Source organism: Erinaceus europaeus, chromosome 16, assembly GCF_950295315.1.
Source record: "Erinaceus europaeus chromosome 16, mEriEur2.1, whole genome shotgun sequence".
NCBI classification, from domain to species: Eukaryota; Metazoa; Chordata; class Mammalia; order Eulipotyphla; family Erinaceidae; genus Erinaceus; species Erinaceus europaeus.
Genome location: NC_080177.1, coordinates 12,347,122 through 12,360,103, shown reverse-complemented (window position 1 = coordinate 12,360,103; position 12,982 = coordinate 12,347,122). Strand labels below are relative to the sequence as shown.

At 44.7% G+C, this 12,982-nt stretch overlaps 1 protein-coding gene across 1 annotated transcript in view; it reads left to right on the top strand.

Annotated features, from left to right (window-relative positions):
* Positions 1-200: 200 nt before the first annotated feature.
* The window catches only part of CATSPER2 (cation channel sperm associated 2), a 25,240-nt gene continuing 12,458 nt past the window's right edge, over positions 201-12,982 (top strand). The window contains exons 1-7 of the mRNA XM_060174534.1: positions 201-466; positions 1,775-1,930; positions 3,188-3,361; positions 3,559-3,627; positions 10,722-10,894; positions 12,160-12,318; positions 12,597-12,721. Of these exons, the coding sequence (XP_060030517.1) occupies positions 1,777-1,930; positions 3,188-3,361; positions 3,559-3,627; positions 10,722-10,894; positions 12,160-12,318; positions 12,597-12,721 (854 nt within the window). The 5' untranslated portion in view covers positions 201-466; positions 1,775-1,776. The remainder of the gene's footprint in view (positions 467-1,774; positions 1,931-3,187; positions 3,362-3,558; positions 3,628-10,721; positions 10,895-12,159; positions 12,319-12,596; positions 12,722-12,982) is intronic.

Sequence of the window (12,982 nt, the reverse complement as noted above, 5' to 3'; positions counted from 1 at the left end):
CCGCTAACCGCCTAGTGGCCGGAACGCAGGGCGGGGCGGTGGCGGCGAGCCGGAACCCGCGCGGGCGGGGCGAGGGGGCGGGGCGAGGGGCGACGGACGGGGCGAGTGACGGGAGGGTGAGTGGGCGGGGCGAGTGGCGAGTGACGGGAAAGTGGGTGTGGCGAGTGGCGAGTGGGCGGAGCGAGTGACGGGGGGGGGGAGTGGGCGGAGCGATCGGCGGGAGAGTGGGCGGGGCGAGGGGCGACCGACCGGGCGAGGGGCGAGTGGGCGGGGCGAGCGGCGAGGGGCGGGAGAGTGGGCGGGGCGAGCGGCGGCTCGGGGCCGCTGAGGGGAGTCCGGCCGGAGGGCGCCCGCGAGCCGGGCCTTCGCTCTGTCCCTGAGGCGGAGGGGCGCGGAGGAACCGGCGGCGGCAGGAGCGTTGAGGGCGGACACGCGGGGGACGGGACACTTCTCAAAAAGACGTCAGGTTGTGGCTTCTTGTCCTAGTCTCCTGACTTGGATTTTTTATTTTTTTAAATATTTTTCTTGCTTCTTTCAGAGCCACCCCACCGCCCAGGTGGTGCCGCTCTTCCTCTTTGTCCAGCCGGGAGCCTCCTGCCGTCGTGGCTGCCGCTTTTAGTCAGAAGTCATTGTCACACAAGGGAAGGTGCCTGGTCACTTAGCTCCTTTTGTTTAAAATAAAAAAGAAAAGAAAAGAAAAAACAACCTTCAAATTTCAGTAGTTTCTGTTTGTTTTTCAAGTCAAAGCGGATAGGATGGAGAAGAAAACTTAAATTTATCTTTTTTTCCCCTTATTATTTTTAGATTATATATTTATTTTTGTTAGAGATAGAAGTTGAGAGGGAAGGGGAAGCTAGGGAGAGAGAGACACTCCTGCAAACCGGCTTCACCACTCAGGGACTCTCCCCCCTGCAGGTGGGGAGCTGGGGTGTGTGGGGCTTGAACCCGGGTCCTTATGGTAGCATGTGCTCTACCGGGTGTGCCCCCTCCCGGGCCCCCTCCTCTCTCTCTTTTTTTTTTTTAAATATATATATATATATATATCAGCGCTGGCTTATGGTGTGGCAGGGGATTGAACTAGGGACCTCAGAACCTTAAACATGAGAGTCTCTTTTTCTCTTTCTTTCTTTCTTCCTTTCTTTCTTCCTTTCTTTCTTTCTATCTTTATTTACTGCATAGAGACAGCCAGAAAATGAGAGGGAAGGGGAAGACACAGAGACACCTGCAGCCCTGCTTCACCCCTCGCAAAACTTTCCCCCTGCAGGTGGGGGCCAGGGAGCTCAAACCCTGGTCCTTGTGCTCAACCAGGTGCGCCACCACCCAGCCTGAGAATCATTTTATATAACCATTATGTTATCTCTCTCCAGCCCAAAGCCTCTAAGTCTTGCTTTAACTCCAAGGATGAATTGACATTTTATTCTTTTTTTTTTTAAATTAAAAAAAATTTTTTTAAATATTTATTTTATTTATTTATTCCCTTTTGTTGTCCTTGTTGTTATTATTGATGTCATTGTTGTTGGATAGGACAGAGAGAAATGGAGAGAGGAGGGGAAGACAGAGAGGAGGAGAGAAAGATAGACACCTGCAGACCTGCTTCACCGCCTGTGAAGCGACTCCCCTGCAGGTGGGGAGCCGGGGTTTGAACCGGGATCCGAACCGGGATCCTTATGCCGGTCCTTGTGCTTTGCGCCACCTGCGCTTAACCCGCTGCGCTACAGCCCGACTCCCTTGACATTTAATTCTTACTTTAAAAAAAATTTTTTTTTCTTCACAGACATGGCCACTAAGATAGTTTCTAGCCGAGCAGGACATATGCAGCTGCCCCGAGCTGAAGCCATCCGCTCATACCTCATCGAGACCTTCTCTCTGATCGAGCATCTGCAAGGCCTGACCCAAGCCGTGCCCCGGCACACCATCAAAGAGGTCCTTGGTTCGTCACTAGGATACGTTTAGGAGTTCCATACACACCTTCCAAGAAGCAGAACAAGAAGCAGAGGGGCAATTTGGAGGATAGACAATTTAAAGATTGGGGCACTGTGAAGTTGTACCCCAGAAACAACACAGTCTTATGGAACAGCGTTGCCTCCATGAAAGAGAAAGACATTGTTTTGGTGCTACTTTTTTTTTTTTTAAGTTGAAATTCCCATTAGGAAGGGAGAAAGACAGAACCAGAGCATGACTCTGGCTCGTTCGATGCTCAGGGATCAAACTTGGGACCTCATGCTCAGAAATCTGTTGTGCTACCTCCCAGGTTGCAAACAGTACATCCTTATAGTTAATTAACTTTTTAAAAAAGATTTTATTTATTTTCTTAATGAGAAAGACAGAAGGAGAGAGAGAAAGAGCCAGACATCACACTGGTACATGTGCTGTCGGGGATTGAACTCAGGACTTCATGCTCGAGAGTCTAGTTCCTTAGCCACTGTGCCACCTTCTGGACCTACAATTAACTTTTTTCTTTTTTTTTTTTTAGAATTTTATTTATTTTTCCCTTTTGTTGCCCTTGTTTTTTCATTGTTGTTGCAGTTATTATGTTGTTGTTATTGATGTCGTTGTTGTTAGATAGGACAGAGAGAAATAGAGAGGGGAGAGGAAGACAGAGGGAGAGAAAGACAGACACCTGCAGACCTGCTTCACCACCTGTGAAGCGACTCCCCTGCAGGTGGGGAGCTGAGGGCTCAAACCCAGATCCTTATGCCGGTCCTTGTGCTTTGTACCGCGTGCACTTAACCCGCTGCGCTACCACCCGACTCCCCTTTTTTCTTTTTCTTTTTCTTTTTCTTTTTCTTTTTAATACCAGAGTGCTTCTCAACTCTGGTTCCTGGTGGTACTGGAGATTAAATCTGGGACCTTTGAGCCTCATGCATGAAAATCTTTTGCATTATCTATTTTACAATCTCCCTGACTCCCTTGTCACTCACTTCGAGGCTAGTAAGTTTCAACCAAAAAAACGCTTGAAACTTGCACTGCTGAACCTGCTGCTGCCTTTATCCTTGGACATGGACAGTGTTGGTACAGCAGTCCAGTAACTGTCCCTCCTCGCCATAGTAGGTGCTAGGAAATGGAGCTGCAAGGCAAATCTCTGCTCTGGGAGATCCAGCAACTAGCTCCCAATCCTCCCTGTACTTCCTGTTCCACAGACTTCTCTCTGTTTGTCCAGCGTCCCTTTTTAATTTCTCTGTTGTAGATCCTTCTCGTAGGATGAAGCTTATGTTGGGAGACCAGCATCAGCTTGTGCGCATCTCCATAAAGCCTCGTCATACGGAGCATATTACATACGGTCAGAGACTAATGACCCGACTGGCAGTACGCTGCAATAAGAGGCCACCGCTTTCCTTGTGGGCTGGATGGGTCCTGGATAGTATCCTTTCATGCCATTCATTTTATCTCAGGTCTTACAAAGATAAGCTTTATTGTCTGTCTGGTGTCATCATTTGCCTGCTAACTTATTTTTTTTCCTTCCCAAATCCCATCTTAACATTCTCGTTGCTTCTTGTACTTCTTATCTTAGCCATATAAATCAAGAAAGAACTGTATTTGTTCCTTAACAGAAAACAGGTCCTCTCTTCACAAACTTCATCATTTTCCTCATCTTTTTGAATACGATTGTCCTGATGGTTGAACTAGGTGAGAATGAACATTGAATGAAAGGGGATATAGGCGGAAGTCATTTTCCCCTTTAAACTGATCATTCTATGTTTTTTGAATGCCATTTGAACTATGATAGGGGGACAATTATATTGAATCTCCTAGAGTAGAATTTGTCCAATTGCTAAAATCTAGTGACAATCAGAAAGTATAGTAAATAAAAAGTAGTCTGGAGGTATGTATATTAAAACTCGCTAACATGAGAAAGAGGAGAGGGAGAGAACCGGAGCATAATGCTAACACACTTGATGGTTAGGGATTGAACTCAAGACCTCATGCTTTGAAGTCTAGTTCTCTAGCCACTGTTCTCTACCCGCAACAGTCTAGACTCCTTTGAGTTAAGGTATAGGAGCCTCACAAGAAACTAGAAATGGATAGAGCAGTTATGTTTCTTTTGTTAATCTAATATTTATTTGAATCAGCATTTTCTTTTTTTATATTTATTTATTTATTATCTTTTATTGCCCTTGTTTTGTTGTTGTAGTTATTATTGATGTCATCGTTGTTGGATAGGACAGAGACAAATGGAGATAGGAGGGGAAGACAGAGAGGGGGAGAGAAAGATAGACACCTGCAGACCTGCTTCACCGCCTGTGAAGAGACCCCCCCCCACAGGTGGGGAGCTGGAGGCTCCAACCCGGATCCTTATGCCTGTCCTTGCGCTTTGCACCATCTGCGCTTAACCCACTGCACTACCGTCCGACTCCCGAATCAGCATTTGCTATTAAGGATCACTACCTATTAGGAAGTTACCCATCACTTAGCTGTCACTAAATTTTACATACGTTGGTATAAGTGTAATTAAAAATTGTGAGTAAGTGTGTAAAGTTGGGTTGAACTAAGATAGTAGATGAAGCAGCAAAATCACATGGAATAACTTTCTCACAGACTGAAGGTACGAATCCACCTGGCAACGCCCATGTCCAGCGGAGGAGCAATTACTGAAGCCAGAACTCCTACCTTCTACAAATAATTCTGGTCCATACTCCCAGCAGGGGAGAAACGATAGGGGAAAATGACCAAATTGGACAGAGAAGAGGAAAAAGGAAGGGCCGTTTGGATGTAGTAATAGGTGTATGTGTGACTTGAAAAGGAAGAGAAGATGGGACCATGGAAAAGATGGGCAAATTCACACAAATATAGACAGATGCTTGTAGAAATCTTAGCTAACCCCTATCTGCAACCCTAGGAGAACTGCTGTAGCTTCCAATAGAGGAAATGGTGATACAGAACTCTGATGGTGGCAATAGTGTAGAGCTGTACTCTAGTTATCTTGTAATTTTGTAAAAATAAGTTACTCAGGCCCAGTGATGGCGCACTTGGTTGAGTACATGTTGCAACGCACAGTGACCTGGTTTTGAGCCCACGGTCCACACCTGTAGGGGGAGAGCTTAGCAAGTGGTAAAGCCAAGCTGCAGGTCTTTCTCTCCCTCTCCCTCTCTCTCCCTCTCCACTCCCTCTCCCTCTCCCTCTTCCTCTCCACTCCTTCTCCCTCTTCCTCTCCCTCTCCACTTCCTCTCCCTCTCCCTGTTCTTCTCCCTGTCCCTGTCCCATGTCCCTCTCCCTCTCTCTTTCACCAGAGCACTGCTTAGCTGCAGGGGACTGAATTTAGGACTATGGAGCCTCAGGCATAAGAGCCTCTTTACATAACCATTATGCTATCTACCCCCCCATCACCTCCTTCTATCCAATAAATAAGTATTAAAAAATGAAAGTTTTTTTGTGCGGGGGGGGGGGGGGGTAGGTGATGGCATACCTAGTTAAGTGCACATATCACCATGCTCAGGGACCTGGGTCCCGACCTCTGTTCCCCACCTGCAGGGGAGCCACTTCACAAATGGTGAAGCGGGTCTGCAGGTGTCTTAAGTTTTTCTTTCTTTCTTTCTTTCTTTCTTTCTTTCTTTCTTTTTTTTTTTATTTAAGAATTTATTTATTTATTAGATAGGAGAAAAAAAAACAGACATCACTTGGATACATGTGCTGTCAGGGATTGGACTCAGAACCTCAAGCTTGAGAGTCCAATGCTTTATCCACTGCACCACCTCCCGAACCAGGTGTCTTAACTTTCTACCGCTCTCTTTTTTTTTTTTAGATTTATTTTTATTTATTTTTAAATTTTTTAATTTTCCCTTTTGTTGCCCTTATTTTTTTTATTGTTGTTGTAGTTATTGTTGTTATTGATGTTGTCATTGTTAGATAGGACAGAGAGAAATGGAAATAGGAGGGGAATACAGAGAGGGGGAGAGAAAGATAGACACCTGCAGACCTGCTTCACTGCCTATGAAGCGACTTCCTTGCAGGTGGGGAGCTGGAGCTCGAACTGGGATCTTTACGCCAGTCCTTGTGTTTTGTGCCACCTGCGCTTAACCCGCTGCGCTACTGCCCAACTCCCTATTTTTATTTATTATTAAATAGAGACAGGAAGAAATTGAGAGTGGTGGGGAAGGTAGAGAGACAGAGACACCTGCAGCACTACTTCACCACTCATGAAGCTTTCCCCCTGCAGGTGGGGAGCAGGGGCTTAAACCTGGGTCTTTGTGTGCTGTAACGTGTGCACTCAACCAGGTGTACCACCGCCTGGTCCCTTCTCTCACTATCTCCCCCTCCTTTCTCAATTTCTCTTTGTCCTATCCAATAAAAGAGAGAGAGAGAAAAAAAAAAAGAGGGAGTCAGGTGGCAGCTCAGCGGGTTAAGCGCAGGTGGGGCCAAATGCAAGGACCGGCATAAGGATTCAGGTTCAAGCTCCCAGCTCCCTGCCTGCAGGGGAGTCGCTTCACAGGCGGTGAAGCAGGTCTGCAGGTGTCTATCTTTCTCTCCCCGTCTTCCCCTCTGTTTATTTCTCTCTGTTCTATCCAACAATAACAACATCAATAATCACAACAATAAAAAACAAGGGCAACACAAGGGAATAAATAAATATTTTTAAAAAGGGAAAGAATGGAGCAGTGCCAGCATAGCACCCCAGCGATAACCTTGGTGGAAGAAAAAAAAAAAGAATAAATTTCTCTATGGGCTCAGAAGATAACTCATCCAATAGATACATACTTTACTCAAAGACCCAGGTTCAAATCCCTTGCACCATGTGGGAACACCGTGCATAGCACCAGGTGCAGCCTTATGACCAATGAGATGGTGCTGTAGTATCTCTCCTCTTTCCCTCCCTTTCTGAAATTAGAAATAATTTTAAAAAAAGGTGTACTGATAGTGTTGCACAAACCCTAGTAAGCACACAAAAAGAGTAAATGACTCTAAAAATAGTCAAATTATATGACATGTATTTTAAAAGAAAGAATGTTGAAAAAAATCAATTCCTCTCCCTTCTCATTCTCATAAATAAGTATTTAAAAAATGTAGTACTTATTGATACAAATGGAAATTAAAATAGACCATATTAGCACTTTCACAATCCTAAGCCTTTGGAACATCTTCAGCAATCTGCAGGAATTTGTAAACAGATTGGAAAATGTTTTTACTTAAAAAAATAGTAAATATGTGGTGGGGGGGTGTGGCACACCTGATTGAGCACACATTACAATGCACAAGGACCCAGGTTCGAGCCCCTGGTCCCCACCTGCAGGGGGAAAGCTTTGCAAGTGGTGAAGCAGTGTTGTAGCTGTCTCTCTTTCTCTTTTCCTCTCTGTCACCCACTTCCCTCTCAATTTCTGGCTGTCTCTATCCAATAAATATAATTTAAATTTTTTAAAAGAACTTAGAAAAATAGTAAATATTAGTACACGTGCCAGTGGAAAAAAAATTTTAAAAATTAAAAAATTGTTTAGAAAAGGCATTGCATAATGAAAACACCTTATTTAAAGTGTCTAGTAAGCTCTTACAGATGATGAAATACCAAATGGCAAATTGTGGTGATGTTTCCTGTTGTTTTGTGGGTTTTTGTCTTTCAGCTTAAAAGGAGGCACTCAATGGAGGTTTATTTATTTTTAAACCTATGTGACTCCACTGCTGTTTCAGAGAGAGAGAGAGAGAGAGAGAGAGAGAGAGACCACAACACTGCTCACCATTGATGAAACTTCTCCATATGTATGTTGCTCTCATATGGTGCCAGGGACTTGAATCTGGGTCCTTGTGCATGGGAAAGTGACTGAGTGCTCTCTCTTAATTCTATTATCTTTATTTATTGAATAGATACCGAGAGAAATTGAGAAGGGCCAGACAGAGGGGGAGAGACAGAGAGACACTTGTAGCTGTTGTTTTTGCCGGGCTGGCTTCACGGGCAGGTAACAGATGACCGGGGACTCATGGTTGAGCTGTAGGCAGTATCTCTTTATTCATGCAGGACGCAGCACAATCTAAGCCGAGCTAAGCTAAACTCAAGTACTGTAAAACTCACAATGCTGTCTTTATATATACTTGCCAAGTAGGGTGGAAACAGGATGTGACATAGAGAGGGTGGAGAGAAAAGTGACTGGTGAAAATCAGAGTGTGACGAGGGGGCGGAGCAGGTGAGAATCCTATCACTGAACCACCAATGCCCTGGAGGGAGGGTGGTGCTTGTTAACAGTGGTTATGTAAATAGAATGCAGTGGTTATGTAAATAGAATAGTGTTAAGCAGGGGGGTTTAAACCAAATGAAACAGAAGGGGTCTCATGCATACCAACATGTAGTACTGGTTTGCCTTTCACAAAGCTTTTCCCCTGCAGGTGGGGACCAGGGGTTTGAACCTGGGTCTTTGAGCATTGTAATGTGTGTCTGGATTGAGCTCTCAGACCCTCAGTGGAAGTTTATTTTAAGGAAAAGTAAGAAAGGCAAACAACAACAAAAAAACACAACCTTTTTACAGGCCAGATGGTTAAGCATCTGACACATCTGGTTAAGCATACACCTTATAGTGCACAGGGACCTCCGTTCTTGCAGAGGGAAAAAAGCTTCACAAGTGGTGAAGCAAGCAGGGCTGCAAGTGTGTCTCTGTCTCTTTTCCTCTCCATCTCTGCCTCCCCTCTAAATTTCTCTGTCTCTTTTCAATAATAAATAAATAAATAAATAAATAAATAATATTTTTTAAAAAGACCTTTTACAACTTCATAGCCAGAACTGAACCAAAGCTAGATACAGCAATAACATAATACACTGAAAATAGCTCTGGCAGGTGGAGGTAGGTAACATAATGGCTATGTAATGAAACTCTCTCACCTGAGGCTCTGAAGTCCCTGGTTCAGTCCCCTGCAACAACATAAGCCAGAGGTGATCAGTGCTCTAGTTAAAATAAATAAATAAATAAATAATAGGGTCCAGGTGGTGATGTACGTGGTTGAGCACATGTTACAGTGAGCAAGGACCTGGGTTCAAGCCCCCCAGTCCCTACCTGCAGGGGAAAAGCTTTGCGAGTGGTGGAGTAGTTCTGCAGATATCTCTCTGTCTTTCTCTGCCTCTCTAAACTCCCTTCCCTCTCGATTTCTATCTCTATCCAATAAATATAAATTAAAAGTAATAATAAAATAAAATGTTCACGGGAGTTGGGCGGTAGCACAGCGGGTTAAGCGCACGTGGCACAAAGCGCAAGGACCAGCATAAGGATCCCGGTTCGAGCCCCCGGCTCCCCACCTGCAGGAGAGTCACTTCACAGGCGGTGAAGCAGGTCTGCAGGTGTCTGTCTTTCTCTCCCTCTCTGTCTTCCCCTCCTCTCTCCATTTCTCTCTGCATTCTCTCCATTTCTACTCAACAACAACGACATCAATAACAACAAGAACTATAACAACAATTAAAAAAAAAAAAACCAAGAGCAACAAGAGGGAAAATAAATAGATAAATAAATATTTAAAATAAAAATAAAAAATAAAATGTTCACTTCTGGCCAATATGGTGGAGGATTTGTCGTTCTTGTTTCTCTTGCTGCCACCACCACAACAAAAACTACAGCATACCTGGAAAAAAATCACAGAAATGAGCTTGGAGCTCTGATAAACTAACAAACGAATGGGGGCAGGGAGATGTAAGGATCTGGGTTCAAGCTCCTGGTCCCCACCTGTGGTGGGAGGGGGAGCTTTATGAGCTGTGAAGCAGGGCTGCAGGTGTCTCTGTGCCCCCCTCCCTCAATTCCTCTCTGCCTCTACCCAAAAAATAAATAAACTATCAAAAAGACAAGAAAACAAAATCAAGGGCAGGGAGACTTTCATGACCGAGGAAAAGACCCATATTCCACACTCAGTTCCACGGCATCTTGCCAGGTTCCTGCCACTGCAGACATCCTTCCTATTGGAGTCTCAGCTCCCAAGTGGCTCATTCAGCAGCTCCTCCCCACCCTACAGTGCCACCCACCCCTGGCCTGCGGTTGCCTCTGACTCTTTAGGCCCCAGCAGAAAGCAAAGCAGAATAAGTCAACCAAAAGCTTTAAACCACATGGCAAATGGAGGCAGTTGAAAGTGGCCAAAGGAAATCACCAGCAATGATGGACTCAGATAACAGCTTGATGAAGAGCAGCCCAAGTTCAACAAAACTATTTAAGCTTCCTGATGGAAATTTCAAGGGTATGGTCCTAAGTATGCTCTGCTAGACTCAGAAGATTTATGGAAAAGGACTGCTACAAGTTCAGTTCTTTTTCATGTACAAGCCTGTTCTCTTCTAGGAGCAACAGCAGGGTTAAGAAAAGCAACTCAGGGGTCGGGTGGTAGCGCAGTGGGTTAAACGCACATGGCGCAAAGTGCAAGGACTGGTATAAGGATCCTGGTTTGAGCCCCCGGCTCTCCACTTGCAGGTGGGTTGCTTCACAAGCGGTGAAGCAGGTCTGCAGGTGTCTGTCTTTCTCTTTCCTTCTCTGTCTCCCCCTCCTCCATTTCTCTCTGTCCTGTCCAACAACGACAGCAATGACAACAATAACAACAACAACAACAATGATGATAAACAACAAGGGCAACAAGAAAGGAAAAAATAGCCTCTAGGAGCAGTGGATTCATATTGCAGGCACTGAGCCCCAGCAATAACCCTAGAGGAAAAAAAAGGCAACTCAAAAGAAATGGTGGTAGACGCAACTGTGATTAATAGTGGTTTCTGATCATTGTCATTCAGTGTCCTATTCCTTTAATTAAGCCTTTATTCATTCTTTGCTCTGTTGTCACAGAACTGATGGAATACTCAGGTGAATACCTATGGCCACTGACTGTATCTCTGGAGGTGGCAGCTTGGTTCATCTTGATTGTTTTCATGCTGGAGATCATCCTTATGTGGCTATCTGACTTTTTTCTCTTCTGGAAGAGTGCCTGGAATGTCTTTGACTTTATTGTCACTATATTGGTAAGGATAGATATTTGAAGAGTAATTTCCTAGGCTGCAGAATGTGCTCTGGTGAACCAAAATGACAAGAGAAGATAAGATGACTAGGTCATCCAAAGGAACAAGTGGAAATGTACCTGGGTTCCTTACTGTAATTTTTTTCCTATAATTAAAAGTCAGTCTTTGCTAGAATTGTTGGCAGTAGGAGCAAGGCAGATTCTAATCACAACATTGATTCCAACAATAACACCTGCCCTTTCTTTCTTTCTTTCTTTCTTTCTTTCTTTCTTTCTTTCTTTCTTTCTCTTTTTCTTCCTCCCTTTATTTCTTTCTTTTTTAAAAAAGTTTTCACATTTTTTAAAAGTTTTTTCTTATTAATGAGAAAGATAGGGGAGAGAGAAAGAACCAGACATCTCTCTGGTGCATGTGCTGCCAGGGATTGAACTCAGGACCTCATGCATGAGAGTCCTGTGCTTTATCCACTGAGCCATCTCCTGGGTCACACACCTGCAGTTTCTTAACACTATTCTGAGTGTTTTCCCTATGTGGTGCATATATATATATATATATGTATATATATATATTTCCCCTATGTATTGAACAGAGACAGAGAGAAATCAAGCGGGAAGAGGAGATAAACATTTGCGACTCAGCTTCACTGCATGTGAAGCTTCCCCCCTGCAGGTGGAGACAGGGACTTGAACTACATTCCTCGAACACTGCAACATGTACTTTCAACCAGGTGCACCACTGCCCGACCCCTCCATATGCTTTCTTCTCTGAGCCCCACAACAACCCAATGATGTAAGCACTTTTTTACCTGGCTTCTGTATAAAGTTGAAGTAGAGAGTTTAAGTAATTTATATAAGAAGGTTGAATATGAGTCAATGCCTCAAGAATGCTATTCAAGGGATAATGTCCCAGGAACTATGAAGAAAATGAGCTAAAGGGGGCCCAGAGGTGGCGCACCTGCTTGAGTGCACATGTAAAATGTTCAGGCCCCCCAGTTTTAAGCCCCCCAGTCCTCACCTGCAGAGGGAAAGCTTTACAAGTGGTGAAGCAGGGCTGCAGATGTCTCTCTGTCTCCCTCTCTATCTTCCCCTTCCTATTAATTTCTGGCTGTCTCTATCCAGCAAATAAAGATAACAAAACACAAGATTTACTTATATAAATAAAAAAAAAATGAGATGGAGGCAAGTGTGTGTGTGTGTGTGTGTGTGTGTGTGTGTGTGTGTAAGGGGTTGCTTTGGGCTACATTTCATTCACAATGTGTGTGTTTCCCACAGTCTCTGCTTCCTGAGATTGTGGTGGTGGTGGGGGTAAAAAGCCAAACGACTGTGTGGCTCCAGCTGCTGAGGATCTGCAGGGTGCTAAGGTCTCTGAAACTCTTTGCAAGATTCCGACAAATTCGAGTCATCATCTTGGCTCTGGTCAGAGCCGTCAAGGTGATTTGATTGTTGGCAGTCTAAGTGGGGGAGGCAGGTACACATGTGGTTTTAATTGGGTGAGTTAAAGAACGCTGTAAAGTTCCTGTGAGAGATGCTGGATGAGACAGGGTTGGGGACAAGAGCTAGAGACCTCTAGGTGGGCTGAGGGCTGGATGTGAGGCTTTGGTGAGGGGGCAAGGTGGCGGGGTGGGGTGGTTGACTGGGTAGGCTTGGATGGTGTAGAGGTAGAAAGCAGCTTCCTTTGACCCAACCCTGACTTTGATCATCACCTCCAGAGCATGACCTTCCTCTTGATGTTGCTGCTCATCTTCTTCTACATTTTTGCCATCACTGGCATCTACTTCTTTGAGAAATACACCCGCTCCACTCGCCAGGACCTGACGTACCACATGTACTTCTCGTAGGTAGAACTGGGGGAACCCTGAGTAGGAAGAGAATTTTAGTAAGACATTGGGCTGCCACTCCAAAGAGTAGTAATACTAAAATTACAGTTTATTGTAAGAAGTTGTAATAGGATGGCCTGGTAGGTGACGTAAAAGTGTGAGATCTGGTGTATTGAACCAAAGTAAAAAGCCCTGGGGTGGGTGGGTGGGTGGGGAGAGTACAGGTCCAAGAAGGATGACAGAGGACCTAGTGGGGATTGTACTGTTATGTGGAAAAA